The sequence below is a fragment of the Lynx rufus genome, unplaced genomic scaffold (genome assembly GCF_022079265.1).
Source record: "Lynx rufus isolate CCGP_SWC_20201006 ecotype Redwood Valley unplaced genomic scaffold, mLynRuf1.p SCAF_30, whole genome shotgun sequence".
In the NCBI taxonomy this organism is placed as follows: Eukaryota; Metazoa; Chordata; class Mammalia; order Carnivora; family Felidae; genus Lynx; species Lynx rufus.
This window is the reverse complement of record NW_025814846.1, coordinates 1,435,055-1,451,344: the sequence shown is the minus strand read 5'-3', so window position 1 is coordinate 1,451,344 and position 16,290 is coordinate 1,435,055. Positions and strand designations below refer to the sequence as shown.

The window sequence follows — 16,290 nt, the reverse complement described above, 5'->3', positions numbered from 1 at the left end:
GTGAATTGCACTTGGGGGCTTGGGGGTGGGGAGAGGCGGGTAGAGGAAACACTATCATCAGTATTTGTTTATGTTACACAAGCCCGTCCATTCTTTGCTTCTTGCCTCTCGGTTTTCTGCTTCTTGTAGAGACCACATTTTTCCCTCCTGCCCTCTCTCCACTAAAAGAAGGAAGGGTCTAGCACCCCTCAACATGGTCACCTAGGCGACCCGGAGTCACACGGGAGGAGGTGGGAAGGGGGGAAGAAAGGAGGAAAACGACTTTTCAAGAAAAGAAAAAGTCCGCAACGACCTCTATTAATTAAAGTTCCACCTCCCTATATCCTGCCACGCCGCTCTCCAGCCGCCCTTATCGGGCTCCTGGCCGCGAAGTAGGACGGGAAATGTAGTCCTTAAGGCCGACTAGGGTGGCACGACTGAAGAACTCGGTTTCCCAACTGGCTCTCCAGGCGCGTGCGCAGATGGCTGCCCCGGCGAGTGGTAAACAGAGACGTCAGGCGGGGGCTGCGGCCGGGAGCAAAACAAAAAGGAAACCCGGGGGGCGGGGGGTGGGGGGGTTGATAGGGGAATTGGTGCGGGAATAGGAGAGGCTGGGGCCGCGGGGAAGTGGACCCGATTAAGAGTGGAGGGAAAGGAAGAGGCGGGGGGAGGGGCAGCTAGGGGAGGGGCAAGTGACGCGGGGGAGCGGGGCGTGGGGGAGGGCAGTGATCCGGGTGGAGGAAATTTGGGAGGAGTGTCCGGGGGGCAGCAACTTAAAAGGGGGAGGGAACCGCGGCTAAGGAGACGTTTGGTGATGGGAGCGCAATGTATGAGGGGATACGGTGCCTCAGGTTTAAAAGAGCAGGAAGCTGAGTGAGAGGTTGGAAAAAAAGTGCCTTCGCTAGGCGGAGGTTACAGGTGGTGTCTCAGAAAGAGCTCTGAGGCTGTCCGCTTGTAGCCGAGAAGAGGATCAGAGAACTGTGTAGAAGGGACAGCTTGGGGGCTAGCGTCCTGGGGCGAGGGGGAAGTTCGCGACTTTCTGAGGACCGGCAGGAATGTGCCTCCTGGCCCTCGGTGCTTCCCCCCTGGGGGGAGGCATCGTGAGGGACTGTGGCAGGCTCCTCTGAACGCTGAGTGGCGGAGGTCCAACTCCACGTATGGATCCAAGGAATGAGAATTCAGCCACAGAGGCTGCTGCGATCATAGACCTCGATCCCGACTTCGAACCCCAGAGCCGTCCCCGCTCCTGCACCTGGCCCCTTCCCCGACCAGAGCTCGCTACCGAGGCGTCCGAGCCGCCTGAGCCGCCCGAGGTGGAGCCGGGTCTGGGAGAGAAGGTACACACGGAGGGGCGCTCAGACCCGATCCTGTTGCCCTCCCAGCTCCCCGAGCCGGCAGGGGGCCCCCAGCCCGGGATCCTGGGGGCTGTAACAGGTCCTCGGAAGGGAGGCTCCCGCCGGAATGCCTGGGGAAATCAGTCATATGCAGAACTCATCAGCCAGGCCATTGAAAGCGCCCCCGAGAAGCGACTGACACTCGCCCAGATCTATGAGTGGATGGTCCGCACTGTGCCCTACTTCAAGGACAAGGGTGACAGCAACAGCTCAGCAGGATGGAAGGTAACTATGACCCCCTTACCTCTGTCCCAATACCATCTGCCCCTGGGATCCCTAGCCTCCTTGCTGCCCTTCTGGGGCCCCTTTTACGCCCCCACCCGAGAGACCCACCTTCAATCATCAATTACACAAACATTTACTTAGGACATAGTATATACCACGCTCAGTGCTTGATGCTGGAGGATCGCAGATGAATAAGACACTGTCCTTGCCTTGGAGAAAATTGAATTCTCTGCTCACTGCTCAGCACTCCCAGCACTTTGGCTTGAGCTGCCCCAAACACTTATTCCCACAGAGAAGTCTTTATCCTATGTACAGCAGGAACTGTGTGGATTCCCCACATGAACCTGGCCTTCCCTCCTCCCCCACCTCCCACCCCAACACCTTTTCTCCCATTCCTGTGGGATTACTTGGATTCCCTGCTTGCTTCTCAATACCTCAGGGTAGATGTACTGTTCAAGAACTCCTCTACCCAAGAAGAGGAGGTAGAGTGGCATAGGTTAAAAAAAAAAAAAGGTGATATTCATGGGGTAAGGTAGCTGATCTTACGGACCAGGAGGGAAAAAAGGGGGCATGAGCTGCTACCTGCCTCAGTTTACCCTGTAGTGCTAAGAAACTCCCTAGTAAGGTGCTATCTAAGTCTGGGAGGGGAAGAGTTTTCATTTACTGTTGAGGAATGTTAGTTACAAAAAAAAAAGAGAGAGAGAGAGAGACAAGGCTCTGACTTTAGAGCAAAAGGTTGGGAGTTCTCTTGGCCTTCCATGAAGAAACTGTGAGGAAAGATCTCACTAGATGCTCGGAAAACTTGTCCTGAGAAGGGGTCCTAATCGTGAAACGGGGAGCTTCAACTCCTTGACATCCTGCACCCCCATAGGTGGTGACATCAGCGTACAAGAAAGTACAGAGGGTTGAATGAGCAGAGGGTCCTCCCCTACGTAGAGTAGATGGACGGAGGGATCAGATCTGCAGTATTCCTAGGAGTTGGGCAGGACAGAAAACAGGACAGCTGACTGAGACCCTTGGCACTATTTCTGGGTAGACTGCCATGCCACAGTCTCAGCTCATAAAGAGCTCCCTCCCCTCCTTGGACCCAGCCTACACAGCTGTTTTTTCTTTTCCCTTAGGTTCATTTTCCAGGGTAGAAGAAATAATCATGAGTTGTTAGTTATGCTGTGGGAGTGTAGTCCCTCCTTATAATTTACACTTATTTGCGGCTTTTTAGTTTACAAAGTAGTTTTGACATTTTTTGTTTTATTAATTTTCCCAGCAATTCTTGAGATTCCACGTTTTACATACTGGGAAACTAAGGTATGGAAAGGTCAGGAAGCTCGCCTAATATCAGCAGAGTGAGGACTTGAACTCAGGTCTAACTATAAATCATATATTCTTTCTGCTAGCCCATGCTACCAAATTCTCTTCATTGGGCTGAGTGCTGGGCCTTCAAGGCTCTCATCCCCCACCCCCCACCCCCCACCCCCACTCCAAGGAGTAAGCTTCACAGCCTGAACTGGCTTCTCTGGGGATGTGCTGAGATTACTCCCACCCCACGGTGGGGGGGGTGGCACTCACTTAGAACAAGAAAGCTTAGTTTAGGTGGCTTGGGGAACAATTACCAGTCACCCCCCACTTCCAACAGGTAAGAATTATAGGGAGTCACTCCCCCCACTTCTAACAGGTAAGAATTATAAGGAGCTGACCTCTCCAGGTAGGAGGTTGTACTAGTTCTGAGGCCTAAAGGAGAGGGGATAGAAGAATGGGCCTCATGGGTATTGAGTGTGGAGAAAGGAACGGACCTTCTCAGCAGACCCAGAGTTAAAGGGTGGAAGGGGTGGGGAGTCACAGTGCCAGAAGTCACAGTGGTTCTCAGTTACTAAGGATGGACGGTTACTGTGTAGGTGGACAAGTGGGATTCCTCGAAAGAACCAGGAGTACCAATGCAGTCAGTGTGGTTAGGAATGCCATTACTGAAGGGTCCCAGGGAGACAAGGAGTTCTTTGCCTCAAGAGCCCTGGAACAAGAAGCTACTTAAGCATCTTTCCCCAGGCAGAGGGTCTCCTTATCTGGAGCACCAGTCAGAAATCAATTCATGTGTTTCTGACTGTCCATAGCCTCAGTCTCTAGTTTTGCTCCAAGCCCTTCTGGGCCCCTTCCTGATTTTCCAAACACTGAAGAGCTCCATGTGGGAGGTCAAATGCCCCTAAGGTTGGAGATCTTAGGCACAAATTCCTGAGAAGAAGTAGGGGAAAGGAGGTAGGAAAGAGTAGGGAGGTGGGGGGGGGGGGGCGGGGACACAAAAGGATGGTGTAACTAGCCTGGGGCAACCAGTAGCAATAAGCTGCTCTGGGGGCTCAAGAAGCTACCAATCTCAGCTCCCTAGGCCCCTGAGGAAAAAAAAAAACTTATCTCTCTCAGAATATCAGCAGTGAGGGAGAAAGGGAGAACAGAGGGAGGAAAGGAGGAAGGGAGAACATGGAGCTTCCAATACCCAAGGCACTCCAAAGCCGATAGAGCCTCAAGGGGCCACCCACCAATAAGGTAACATATCGATTATGTACTGGCAGCTTGGCACTCTGAGGGGGGCACCGTTTGAGGGCTGCCTGACTGGACAACATGGCCTGCGCCATGGGCACTTATACTTGATGCGTGTAATTGCATGAGATGGTAAATAGTACAATATAGGTTGGGTAAGGTGGTGTAGAACAGATTAAAAATACCACACAAGAAATTTGGCAGCAGCAGTCAGGCAGCCACTTAATAGAAGAGAGGGGACTTCTGCTTGGTCTTGAGGAACTAGCAGAATTTACTGAGGGGAGATCCTTCCTAGGACAAGGAATGTGCCTTGTGGATTTGAGGCACGGTGAGAAGCCTGGCCTGAGTGAAGTTGAGGGTGTGTGCCCAGTGATCGGGAGGAATCAGGAACAAAGGAATCTGCAAATCCTATGGAGAGCTGGGGCTCCAGTGCCCCATGGGGAGTAGAGCGCCAGCTCTGTTGAGGGTCCAGCCCCTCAGCCTATTCAGAGAACTGGCTCAACACAGGGTCGGTCAGTCCTGGGCTGGTGTTACGCCACTTTCCCGTAAACTCCACCCAAGCCTCCGCTCAAGGAAAGAGATTGGAGCTGTGGAATTCTCTTTCCCCACCTAATCCTAGCTCTTGCTGAACCAGGAGTGTGTCTCCCCAGTGACCACCAACACCAGACAGCCCCTCAGAGACCTGGGAGGAGTGTAGTGCTGTGAGCTTTTCCAGAGCAGGCCCAGTGCCCTCTGCAGTAGGTTGTTACTCAGGCTGTCTCCTGGGCCCTTGTGCCAAAAAGTCTGGAGCAGAGGCTGAGTGTCTTGCCTTTGGGTGGGAACTGTGTATGGTCTCCCCACACACACACCCTCCTTCCCTGCCCCTACCTTTGCCTGTTCTCCTCTGGATTTGGATAGCTCTGAGTTTCGAGGAATGCCCCTGCTATGTCCCAGCATCCTTTGAGGCTGGACTACTGGCCACTGACCTCCCCTGCACGTACCTCATGCCCCTTTCCTGCTGCCTCTGCCCCCTCCAGAACTCGATCCGCCACAACCTGTCCCTGCACAGCAAGTTCATCAAGGTTCACAACGAGGCTACTGGCAAGAGCTCTTGGTGGATGCTGAACCCTGAGGGAGGCAAGAGCGGCAAGGCTCCCCGCCGCCGGGCAGCCTCCATGGATAGCAGCAGCAAGCTGCTTCGGGGCCGCAGCAAGGCCCCCAAGAAGAAACCAGCCGTGCTGCCAGCCCCGCCTGAAGGTGCCACTCCAACCAGCCCCGTTGGCCACTTCACCAAGTGGTCAGGCAGCCCTTGCTCTCGAAACCCTGAAGAAGCAGATGTGTGGACCACCTTCCGTCCACGAAGCAGTTCAAATGCTAGCAGTGTCAGCACAAGGCACTCCCCCATGAGGCGAGAGTCTGAGGTGCTGGCAGAGGAGGAGATACCAGCCTCTGTCAGCAGCTATGCAGGGGGTGTCCCTCCCACCCTAAATGAAGATCTGGAGCTGTTAGATGGGCTCAATCTCACATCTTCCCATTCCCTGCTATCTCGGAGTAGTCTCTCTGGCTTCTCTTTGCAGCATCCTGGGGTGACAGGTCCCTTACACACCTACAGCACCTCCCTCTTCAGCCCAGCAGAGGGGTCCCTGTCAGCAGGAGAAGGGTGCTTCTCAAGCTCCCAGTCTCTGGAGGCCCTGCTCACCTCTGATACGCCACCACCCCCTGCTGATGTCCTCATGACCCAGGTAGATCCCATTCTGTCCCAGGCTCCGACACTTCTGTTGCTGGGGGGCATACCTTCCTCCAGTAAGCTAGCCACAGGGGTTGGCCTGTGTCCTAAGCCCCTAGAGGCCCCAGGCCCTAGCAGTCTGGTTCCCACCCTCTCTATGATAGCACCACCTCCAGTCATGGCAGGTGCTCCCATCCCCAAGACCCTGGGGACTCCTGTGCTCACACCTGCTACGGAAGCTGCAAGCCAAGACAGAATGCCTCAGGATCTAGATCTCGATATGTACATGGAGAACCTGGAGTGTGACGTGGATAACATCATCAGTGACCTCATGGATGGGGGCGAGGGATTGGACTTCAACTTTGAGCCAGGTATGGTACCTCTTAATCAACAGTAGCATCTCACAACCTCTGGCCACCCCCTAGGTGCCCAGCTAGTCCCATGAGCTGAGCAAGAGGGAGATTTAGAGCAAGGAGTAGCTGGAGCTCCTGGGGAATTGGGAGGGTATCATAGTGGAGAGGCAGAGTTTCCAGATGGGACCTCCAGGCCCTTCAGCAAAGCCCACCCCTAGCATTAGCACAGGAAAACGTGTGGGGAAGGGCTGTCTCTGTTTTGGGGGCGTGTGACCTTAATGGTGGAAAGTTGTCACGCCCCAGATCAGCCTCTTACCTTGTCTTCTGTTTTCTTCTTCCCACAGATCCCTGAGCCATGGCTAGAAGCTTTGTCCCCTGCTTCAGAGGTGGAGCCAGGCGTGCCCATATCCACTCTTTACCCTTGACCCTTCCCTGGGAATTTGGGACCCTGCTTTAGAGCTAGGGTGGGGTCTGCTCACACAGGTGTTGAGGAAATTAGAAAGATAAAACTGCCCCATATGGGAACTATGGGGGGAGGGAGGGAGGGAAAGGGGTGGGGGAAAGGGAGAAAGGGCTTATTCTCACTGTGCCAATTAGGGGGTGAGGCCCCCTCTTGGGAGCCTTCCTAGGCTCCCCCCGATTCCCACTCCCTAGGTTTTATAGCAGGGGTGGGCAATGCTGTTGGAAATGTGAAGTCACCAGTGGCCTTACCCCTGCCTTTGGGAGCAGGATTTTTTGTAGTCTTATCTGAGCTGGTCCAGGCTAGGTTAAGCCTTGGATTTTTATGCAGTGGCCCCCTAGGCCAGTGGTGTGGGGTGGGGGGGAGGGTAATAGGGACGTGGAAGGGCCAAGGTCTGAGCACTGGAGAGGCTCACCAGGCCAAATCACCCTTGGAAGGCTGCAGATCACAGAAAGGCTTTTTATAAACTTTTAAAGAAATATAAACACAAATATAGAGATTTTTAACAGTGGCAAGGTGCTAGTGGTGGGGAGAATGCTTTTTTTTTTCTTTTTGAAGGCTTTGTCATAGTGACATGATACAAACACTACAGACATTACTCGGGGAAGCATGGGAAATGGGATGAGAGAACACCAGGCTGACAGAGAGCAGGGGGCAGGGGAGCAGCAGTGGAGAGCAGGGGAAAGAACTCCAGCGATGATGACATGGAGATGTGGAGAACAAGGTCTGGGCGGAACTAGCTTAGAGTTTCCCTATGGAAAAAGCTAAGCCAGGCCCCCTCATTCACCTTGTGTCTGGGAGCATGTGGTGTTCGGATGCAGCCACACTCTCAAATGACCCGCTGCGGGTTAATGCTATGGTGGGAGAGTGCATTGAAGGCCTGGAATTAGTTTGCGGCCGGGGAAGGGGAGGGGGAGAAGAGGGAAGGATTTAGGGTGGTAAAGTTAGGCACAGAGACCTCCCTGTTCCAGGCCCCTGACAGCTGTTCCTGCCCTTCTTCCCCTTGCCTGACTACAGGGGTTATGTGGAAGTGTGTGTGGTGGCAGGCAGGGGGAGGGGCGGAACAGGGAAGGGGGAGCTGGGGAGCTTGGCTGAGGGTCTGGGAAATGAACGGGATGGAGGAGAATGTGGATCAGGTTTACTAGCACCTGCCAGGGTGGCCATCTGGGGCTCCTTCTCCACCCCAGCCCCCAAAGCAGCCCCTCCCCCAGTCCCCTTTGCATTGTCCCCTCCCCCCCACCCCCCCCCCCCCCGCCCCTGCTGTGGGTTCCCATCATTTCCTGTGTCAGCGCCTGGCCTACCCAGATTGTATCATGTGCTAGATTGGAGTGGGGAAGTGTGTCAAATCAATAAATGAATAAATTCAATAAATGCCTATAACCAGCTCTGGTTTCTGCTGCCTTTCTGCTCCCCTCGGATAAGAGGTGGGGGGGAGGTGGGGAAAAGGCAGAGGACGGGCGGGAGGGACAGCGAGGAGGCAGAGAAGTAGGGGGTTGGGGAATTTCAGCAGGAGGAGTCGGTAGATTGTGGTGGCGGGGAGGGGAGATGCCAATCCGTCACCTAACCCCAGCAATAGTAGGCAGGCTCTCTGGATAGAGTGATAGGCCTCTCTGGAGGGGAGGTAGTTTGGTTGGAGAAGACCCCAACCCCTACTCTGTCCCTCAAAGGCTCATTGTAGGAGACTTCACGGTTTTTCCTCACCCCCACCCATGTGCTCCCCCACCCCAGCCCTCTCCTGCCACTCCTCCCCACCCTCAGAACCTCCATGGTGCCTGGGGTACACTCAAGCCTTGGTACAGATATTGGGAGACGGTGTCTTTTCTTGAAAAAGGGGCCTCATATAAAATTCCAGCAATTCCATACCTAATATTACTGCTCTCACTTGGTCACTTTATTCAGTTAGCGATGTCTATCCCTTCTACTGAAAACGTCTGCTCTGGTCTTAAAGGTCAGACCCCTGCGAGGGGGAGGGGGCCCCTCTTCATCTGATCTTCCGGTAGACTTAGACTGGAAAAGGAAAACGTCCATAAGTAGATAAAGAGGCCCCTGCAGGGAAGCTTTCTACAAACTAGGGCCAGAGGCAGGCCAAAAGAGGTTGGAGGTAGGTCTTGGGCTTGGACCTTGGACTTGGAAAGGAAATTCATTCCAGGGGGCCAAGGTGCAGGAGGCTTGTATTGGCTGGGAGGGAGGGGAGAGTGGGGGGGGGGCAGAGCACATTTGGGGAGCCTTACTGGGGCGTTCGCAGTGGATTCGATTGCAACGACTTTCTTGGCTTCTTGGATTTTAAGCATTTTCAATCGATTCTTCTCCATGACATCACATTGTGAGCGCAAGTTTTCTAAGAACCAGGAAAAGGCACCCCCCATCTCCCCTGCCTCTGAGGACTAGAGATCTTATCTACCCATCCCATCCCTCCCATAATTCCGGTGATCACTTGGAGTAATGGGCCTAAAGCTAGGCTGAGGAGTGATCTGAAGGTGCCTAGGTTTTGCTCTTTTCATTGCGAATTGGGTCACCAAGACTCCAAGAGAAAAGGATCAAGAGCAAGATGGAAACGATGGGGTTTTGATAGGGAAATATATCAAGACAATGCTTGAGAAACGGGGGTGGGGGTAGGGGTGAGTGACACATATAACTCCATCTGGTTTGAGCTACATATCCATCCTAAAGTGGACCTAGGCTGTATTCCCCTTTTCCTAGGATCCTGTGATCCTACCTGCCATATCACACCATTCCCACTCTATACAGAGAATATACTATATCATCCAGCTACATAAGGTCTTTTCCATGTTTCTCCTTCCTCCATCATGTTCCTTACCGATTAGCTCAGGTTCTGGATTCTTCAGAAGGGGCACAAAAGCTTTGTAGGCATTCTCTAGTCGGGTTCCTATGAACACAGCAGTGTGCTATCCCCAGCCCCTGCCACCCAGTCTCCACCCTTCCAAAACCCAAGATGTCAGGACCCTAGCACTCAACACGACCTTGAGCTGATGTACCCTATTTCCTCCCCTCAAGACTAATTCTAGGTGGGGGGCATAATATGTGTAAGCCTACCCTATTGTCATAGAGGCAGTGCTCTTTCTTAGGCTGACTAGAGATGGTCAGTTTGGATCTGGTTGAGCGGACCCTATGCTAAGGACAAGGTTCACAATCCATTTTGAGGGCCTTGCTCTCTCAGGAGTGCTCCCAAGCCTCTACCTCGTGCTCCACGCTCCACCTTACAAACGTAGTAGGTGCTTCGAGCTGTAAGGAATTTGCTGGCATAGTCTCCAGGGGTCTTCATCACGAAAAACATCTTCATTGTCCCTGTTTCATCACACAAGTCGATGGTGTCTGGAGGGAGGCCATAGGGTAATTGGGGCAGTTAAGGAAGGAGAGTGGGATCCTATCCTGAATGGGTTGGAGAGAGCTGTTAGATTCAAGGAGCTCTCTTCTTGCCAGTCAGAGGGCTTGGGAGCTAGAAATGATCCTACTTACTTCTGACCATCTGCCATCAGTCCCCTCCCCCAACTCCTCACCTGTTTTAGGCAACCCTACTTTTCTGCGGGTGTAGTGCATCAACAGAAGGACAGAGCAATTGATATTGGCCAGAAACTGCTGATTATCTGAGAAGACATGGGATGGGCCATGTGGCCCTTCTCTAGTTATACATGCTATCCCTGTGATCTCCACTGCCCTCAAACCTCCCAGGCCCTACACACAGACTCCAGCTCTGTGATGCCCCTCACCTCCATGTGTGATGAAAATGAACATGCTCTCAAGATCTTCTCACTCTTCAGATAGAGGCCTGATGAGTCATTTGGAAGGAGAGTGTTCTAGAGGTCCTGGGGATGCTGGAAGTGGGCCCATAGGATTGGGGATCTAGAGAGGTAGATGGATTGCATAGGCCGAAGGGGCCCAGAGAGAGCTACTGGCAGTTATGGATAACCAGCATCCCTAGGGGTGGGGCCTGAGGCTGCAGTTGAGGGATTATGAGGTCAGAAGTGGTATGTGTGGCAGAAGGTGGAGTAAGGATAAGGAGAGAAGAACCTGAGTGGGGTCTGTGAAAGATTTGCTGGGAGTGGGAGCACCACAGTAAATCTAATTCTTTTTTTATTTATTTTATTTTATTTATTTTTTTTAATTTTTTTTTCAAAGTTTATTTATTTTTGGGACAGAGAGAGACAGAGCATGAACGGGGGAGGGGCAGAGAGAGAGGGAGACACAGAATCGGAAACAGGCTCCAGGCTCCGAGCCATCAGCCCAGAGCCTGACGCGGGGCTCGAACTCATGGACCGCGAGATCATGACCTGGCTGAAGTCGGACGCTTAACCTACTGCGCCACCCAGGCGCCCCATCTAATTCTTTTTTTAAATGTTTATCTGTTTATTTTGAGAGAGGGAGAGGGAGAATATGAGCAGGGGAGGGGCAGAGAGAGGAAGAGAGAGAATCCCAAGCAGGCTCCGCACTGCCAACGCAGAGCCTGCTGTGGGGCTCAAACCCACGAACTATGAGATCATGACCTGAGCTGAAACCAAGAGTCGGACGCTTAACCGACTGGGCCGCTCAGGTGCCCTGGTAAATCTAATTCTAGAATGCATCCTGGAAGGAGTGCAGGACCCCTAGAGAAAAGCCAAGTTTCTGGAACAGTCCTGTTCTCTAGTTCATTTGTGGTACTACTGCTTCCACATCGTGAGTCTACAACTCCTTTTTCCTACCGTCAGCACCATGCCTCCCCTGCTTATTGCACCCCACGTTTCCCTTGCCCCTGCCCCAACAACAGACATTCTTGATGATTATCAACAGAAGCTTTATTTCTCATTGATTCAAGAATAATTGAAGAGTAGATGGAAGAGAGGGACAGAAGGACGGAGGGATGGCGGGGAGAAACAATCCTGTGAGGAAGAGGGGCTGGATTGGGGAAGATGAGAAACCCGGTTCGGTTTTGGGGCAAAGGGCCAATTGGATGATAGGAGAAATTGAATGAGGGTTGGCGGGGGCGGGGGGATGTTATAGGGGGCATAAAATTCAGAATCAGCCACGGGGGGGGCGAGGTGAGCATTGGACCCATGCTGGCTGGATGAGGGGAAGTTAGTACAATTTAGGACTACAGGACTCTGGGGTTCTGTCAGGGTATCAGGGCTCCGGTTTCAGGGTGTAACACGGGGGAGCCCAGTAGGGGCTATGCTGGCTGCAGGGGGAGCCCCCAGGCCCCTCCCCTGGAGCCCCTCCTTTTGGGGGAATCTCACTGACGTGGCAGAGCCATTCACTGTAGTCTGGCTGCAGACTCTCCGCCAGTCCCTTAGATACTCCACTCCAGGCCTAAAGACAGATATCTCCAGGTCAGGGGTCAATTAGGGGCAGGGAGTAAAAGACCCATGCTCTGTGCCAAGGGAGCTCTTACAACCAACGTCTGCAACTGCAGTGATCACGGAAGGGACACACAGACCCTTGGGGCCCCCAGTACCACTGTTTCCATCTGCCTCAACCAATTTGTAACCAGTTCTTCTGTGTGTCTCCATCCAGCCCATCCCCCAATCGGTTGGCCACATCCTGACTGTTAGTGCAGGCCCCCTCCCATTCCCTCTGCTCCCCATACTCTGTCTGACTTGCTGGCAGGCAGTCGCTAGTTGACAAACTGCAGTTGCCTTTGACAATGTTCTCACCGAAAAGTTCCCGTGGTATTCAGTAACCAGATCCTCTAGGTTCTTGAGGGTAGGAATCCGGGGCATCGTCCTGACAGAGGAGAAAGAGGGGGCACAGCAGGTTATGCTCTTTTATTATCCGTCTCCCAGTTCTCCCAGATGGAATGAAGAAGGGATTCTGTGTTCTCTGTTCCTGTGGCTTCCTTCTAGCAGCATGCGCACTGGAGTGATCCCTCATTCCTTACTGTCCTGCCCTCTATTCCTGGAGACCCTGTGATAATCCTCCTCTACTATTTATTCCCAGCGGCAACCCCCCACCTCATTTTCCTGGTATATCTGAAATCTCACCGTTCCAGCCAGCAGTACACACAGATAAGGCTAATAATCAATCCCACGAAGCCAAGGGGGATAAGCACAGCTTCCATTGCAAACAACAAAGGATTCTCTATAAAAAAAAAAAAGGAGGAGAAAGAGACCTAACATTTGTAGCGTCCCTACTATGTGCCAACATTTGTACAGCCCCAACTTGGTGCCTGGCGCAGTGCTAGACACTGTCCATATACTTAATCTTCATGACTCCTGAGAGGGACAAACAATTGTTATCTCCACTTTACAGATGAGGAAACAGAATCAAAGAGGTTAGTGATATGCCCCAGGTCAAAGAGGCAGTAAGTAGCAGAGGCAGGTTTAAACCCTAGATCTGTCTGCTTCCAAAGCCATCTTTACCATGCACGATTTCTGGGAGTGCTGTAGGGGAATCTTATACATTCTATATCCCCTCTGTCTCCTTCTCAACAACCCCCCCCCAACACACACACACACTCCAACAACATACTGACCCAACCCTACACAGAAAAGCCCTGCTACCTGAGGGTTGAGGTTCAACAGTGAGGGGAGATGGGCCACCAAAATTGGGGGCTTAGGGGTTGAGCAGTAGAGCAAAAGGCAGAGATGCTAGAAAGGTTGGGGTGCTGGGTTCGTGGGTAAGGGGGTGCCTTAGGCCCATTTTACCCTTTGAAGTATTGCTGCCCCAGTGGATCGGGCGGCTCCATTCACTCCAACGCTGAGCGCTTCCACAGAGTGGGTTATAGCGGCTCCGGACACGGAACGTGTAGAATTTCTGCCCATCCACGCTAGGCAGAGAGAAGCTATGTCTGTGGTCCACTGATTGTTCCTTGGGGAGAAAGAGGGTGAGGGAGAGATGGGTGTCTAAAAAAGAAGGAAGAATTAAAACTGCTGCCCCTCCCCACATGTCATCTGGTTCTCCCCAGTTCTTCTCTCCTCTCTGGACTGTTCAAGCCACATTGCTCCCTTCACTGACTAGAATCTAATCCCTCCCCTCCAGATCCCCTTGAAGGCTTCCTTTTGTTTACTTGCTTAACAGGCATTGAGGAAAGTATGGGTACGGAAATGTTAATGGAAAGTCACCGGTGATGATAGGAAAGGGAGTTGGATGAGGATGGACAGAGCAGAGGAACTGGGAGGCAGAGGACAGGAGCTTGACAGCAGGCCCCCCTATGTGGCTGATTGAATACTTTATCCCCATTTGCTTGGCCTCAGCTGCTACATTCATAACCCCAGTCACTCACTGTCCAGCTGCGGTCCCAGTCACTCCGGTACTGCACAAGGTGCTCCAGACAGTGGTCCAAGTGTCTGTTACTCCAGGTCAGTTCTAGCTGGGTTTCGCTCAGGTTGCGAAGCGTTAGGTTCTCCGGAGCCCAGGGGATCACTGGAGATATGCGTGTGTGTGTGTGTGTGTGTGTGTGTGTGTGGTCATTCCCCTGGCCTAGACAAGTTAGGATCCTGAAGGTAGTACCCCTGATCCCTTCTCCCTTCCCTATTGGATCCCTCACCTCCTCCTTTCTGCTTAAGTACCCTTAAGGTGAAAGAAAACCACTCTGGACACTCCAGCACACCACAATATTTCCCCGGCACCCCCACAATATATCCCTGGATTCTTGATGCCCTTTCCCCATTACCCAGATTCTGCAATTTCAGCCTCTGTGTGGACTGCCTCTTGGGTTCCCGTGGGTCCTGGAGCTGGACAACAAATGTTTCATAAAGATGTATCTCCTCTTTTTGCAGCCAGCAGCCAGAAGTGATCTCTCCAGAGAACAGATAGTGGCCACACTCCTGGACTCTATCATCATTGGAGTTCTTGTACCTAGAGGAGGGTTGAGAGGAAGGGGAACAGTGGTATAAACTTGGGGACTACAGATAAGACAGCCCAGCCTCATCTCCGAACTGACGTATGACTTACCCCATGAGAAAATGGTAGGGAGGCTGGGATGCTGGCTACCCTCTTTCTTGGTCCCCACGAAGTGCCATCCAGCCCACCTCCTCTTACTCCCCTGTGCTCCCCTCTTCCCTTCTCATACCAATAGTGCAGAGTCAGGTTGGTGGGATGGGGCTCAGAGCTGCTGTTCCAAGTGCAATTCATGTACTCAACATTGAACACAAAACACTGGACCTCTGGGAGGGGCAGAGTGGAAACACTGAGGGCCGCAGGGGGTGTAGCGGTCAGGAAGAAATCTAGGTTGGGGAGAAAACGAAGTGGGGGAGGGGAAGACAAGAAATGATGGTCAGGAGAAGCAGCAGCAGGAGGCAGAGAACCCTTCCCCTTTCCTTCTACACACTACTCTTAAATTCTACCCGCATCATTCTAACGTCCCATGGCAGGTTCAAGCTTTCCGTAAGGCCCCTTCCCACAGCCTCTCTTCTCACCAACCCCCTTCAGTCCCAGGTTTCCCACCAGCTGTGATGTCTTCATTCCCATTGGGCTTGGGGCCTGTCGAATTCAGCCCCACCCCCAGCAGAGGCAGCTGCAGGAATAAGAGGGATCTGAGTGGCAATGGTGGCTTCAACATGGCGCTTGCTCTTCGTTCCCTGGGTGTCGACTGTCAGGAACCTGGGCCCCTCACCCATTACCCCTCCCCACCCACACATTTCCTTCTGTCATAGCTTCCGGTGGAAAGAACCTTAGAAACCAGGGCTTTACAGAGGGTGTGGCAAATGTGTGCTATGACACAGGCTAAATCTTCTGGGAGATTAAGTGTTAATCTAATCTGTAGGTGTACCACCACTGCTGTAAAGTGGCATTATAAGTAGAGACTGAGGGTGGGCACACAATACTGTCACAGACTCAAGAATCCTCAGACCACCTAGATCCTGGGAAGGATCTGTTCACCACCACCAGCATCACCATGACCACTCCCAACCACCTTCTCATCTAAGTCATTTTATCTTGTAGAGTGGAGGGTCTGGTCCTTCCTCCCCCTCCTGTGCTATGCTCTTTCCGGGACTCAGTCACCCTGAAACCTCGGTCAAAGCCCCACAGTCTTGGGTGGAAAGTACAGTCTTGGCTGCTGTGGGCACATGTATAGCTGTCTTTCTTCTGACCTGACCCAAACCAGAATATCCACCCTGAGCTGCCGCCTGATCTGGGTCCCTGTTGAGACTGGTGAGGAGGTCTGACTTAGAAGTAGATTCTGGAAATGGAGGAACAACAATACTGGCTTCGAACTCATCTTCCCCTAAATCTGCTTCTCTTCCTGTGTTCCCTATCTCAGTTAATGTATCATCACCCTCTCAGTCACCCAGACTTGAAACCTCAAAATCGTTGTCAACTCCTCCCTCTTTCATCCTGAGAACCCAATCAGCTCTACGTGTGTTGTTTTTCCCAGAAGTGTCTTCCTTTCCATGAGCATAGCCACTGTGCTAAGTCAGCCTCTCATGCTCTGTAGTTGTGATTATTCCTAGAACCCACTAACTGGTCTCCCTTTCTAAAGGCCCCCTGCTCTCTAACCCATTCTTCATCTTATTGCCAGATTTTTCTTCCCCCAAACACAAGATCTGATTGGAGATGCTGTTTATAGAAATTGTTTATTTAGCAAACATTTATTAAGCCCTAAATATGTGCCAGGCACTGTGCTTATGTTCTAACGCACCTTAATTTTCTGTGGGTTAAAATTCCTTAGGGTTAAGGAAGTGTTACCTCCCCCAGTATATTCTCCTCTCCCCAGTC

General features: G+C 52.4%; 3 protein-coding genes across 5 annotated transcripts; 1 reads left to right on the top strand and 2 right to left on the bottom strand.

Moving 5' to 3' along the window:
* The first annotated feature begins 717 nt into the window (after window positions 1-717).
* Window positions 718-8,027, top strand: FOXO4 (forkhead box O4). 2 transcript variants are annotated; one of them, XM_047092508.1, is made up of 3 exons: window positions 718-1,598; window positions 5,141-5,845; window positions 5,994-6,191. In XM_047092508.1, exons 1-3 carry the CDS (start codon window positions 1,137-1,139, stop codon window positions 6,099-6,101), a joined length of 1,275 nt encoding a protein of 424 aa, XP_046948464.1. In that variant the 5' UTR covers window positions 718-1,136; the 3' UTR covers window positions 6,102-6,191. The 2 variants fall into 2 exon arrangements, with proteins under 2 accessions (XP_046948464.1, XP_046948463.1); XM_047092507.1 differs by adding an exon at window positions 6,527-8,027 and having other exon boundaries at window positions 720-1,598; window positions 5,141-6,200.
* A 406-nt stretch (window positions 8,028-8,433) lies between these two features.
* CUNHXorf65 (chromosome unknown CXorf65 homolog) lies at window positions 8,434-11,351 on the bottom strand. The gene is made up of 6 exons (XM_047092483.1): window positions 11,340-11,351; window positions 10,161-10,335; window positions 9,841-9,975; window positions 9,461-9,529; window positions 8,874-8,980; window positions 8,434-8,649 (listed from the first exon to the last, which is right to left on the bottom strand). Exons 1-6 carry the CDS (start codon window positions 11,349-11,351, stop codon window positions 8,542-8,544), a joined length of 606 nt encoding a protein of 201 aa, XP_046948439.1. The 3' UTR covers window positions 8,434-8,541.
* Window positions 11,352-11,410: 59 nt separating this feature from the next.
* Window positions 11,411-15,153, bottom strand: IL2RG (interleukin 2 receptor subunit gamma). 2 transcript variants are annotated; one of them, XM_047092513.1, is made up of 8 exons: window positions 14,995-15,153; window positions 14,645-14,798; window positions 14,246-14,430; window positions 13,856-13,995; window positions 13,278-13,440; window positions 12,615-12,711; window positions 12,288-12,357; window positions 11,411-11,943 (listed from the first exon to the last, which is right to left on the bottom strand). In XM_047092513.1, the coding sequence occupies exons 1-8, from the start codon at window positions 15,131-15,133 to the stop codon at window positions 11,758-11,760; spliced, it is 1,134 nt and encodes a 377-aa protein (XP_046948469.1). In that variant the 5' UTR covers window positions 15,134-15,153; the 3' UTR covers window positions 11,411-11,757. The 2 variants fall into 2 exon arrangements, with proteins under 2 accessions (XP_046948469.1, XP_046948470.1); XM_047092514.1 differs by having other exon boundaries at window positions 15,019-15,151.
* Window positions 15,154-16,290: the final 1,137 nt, after the last annotated feature.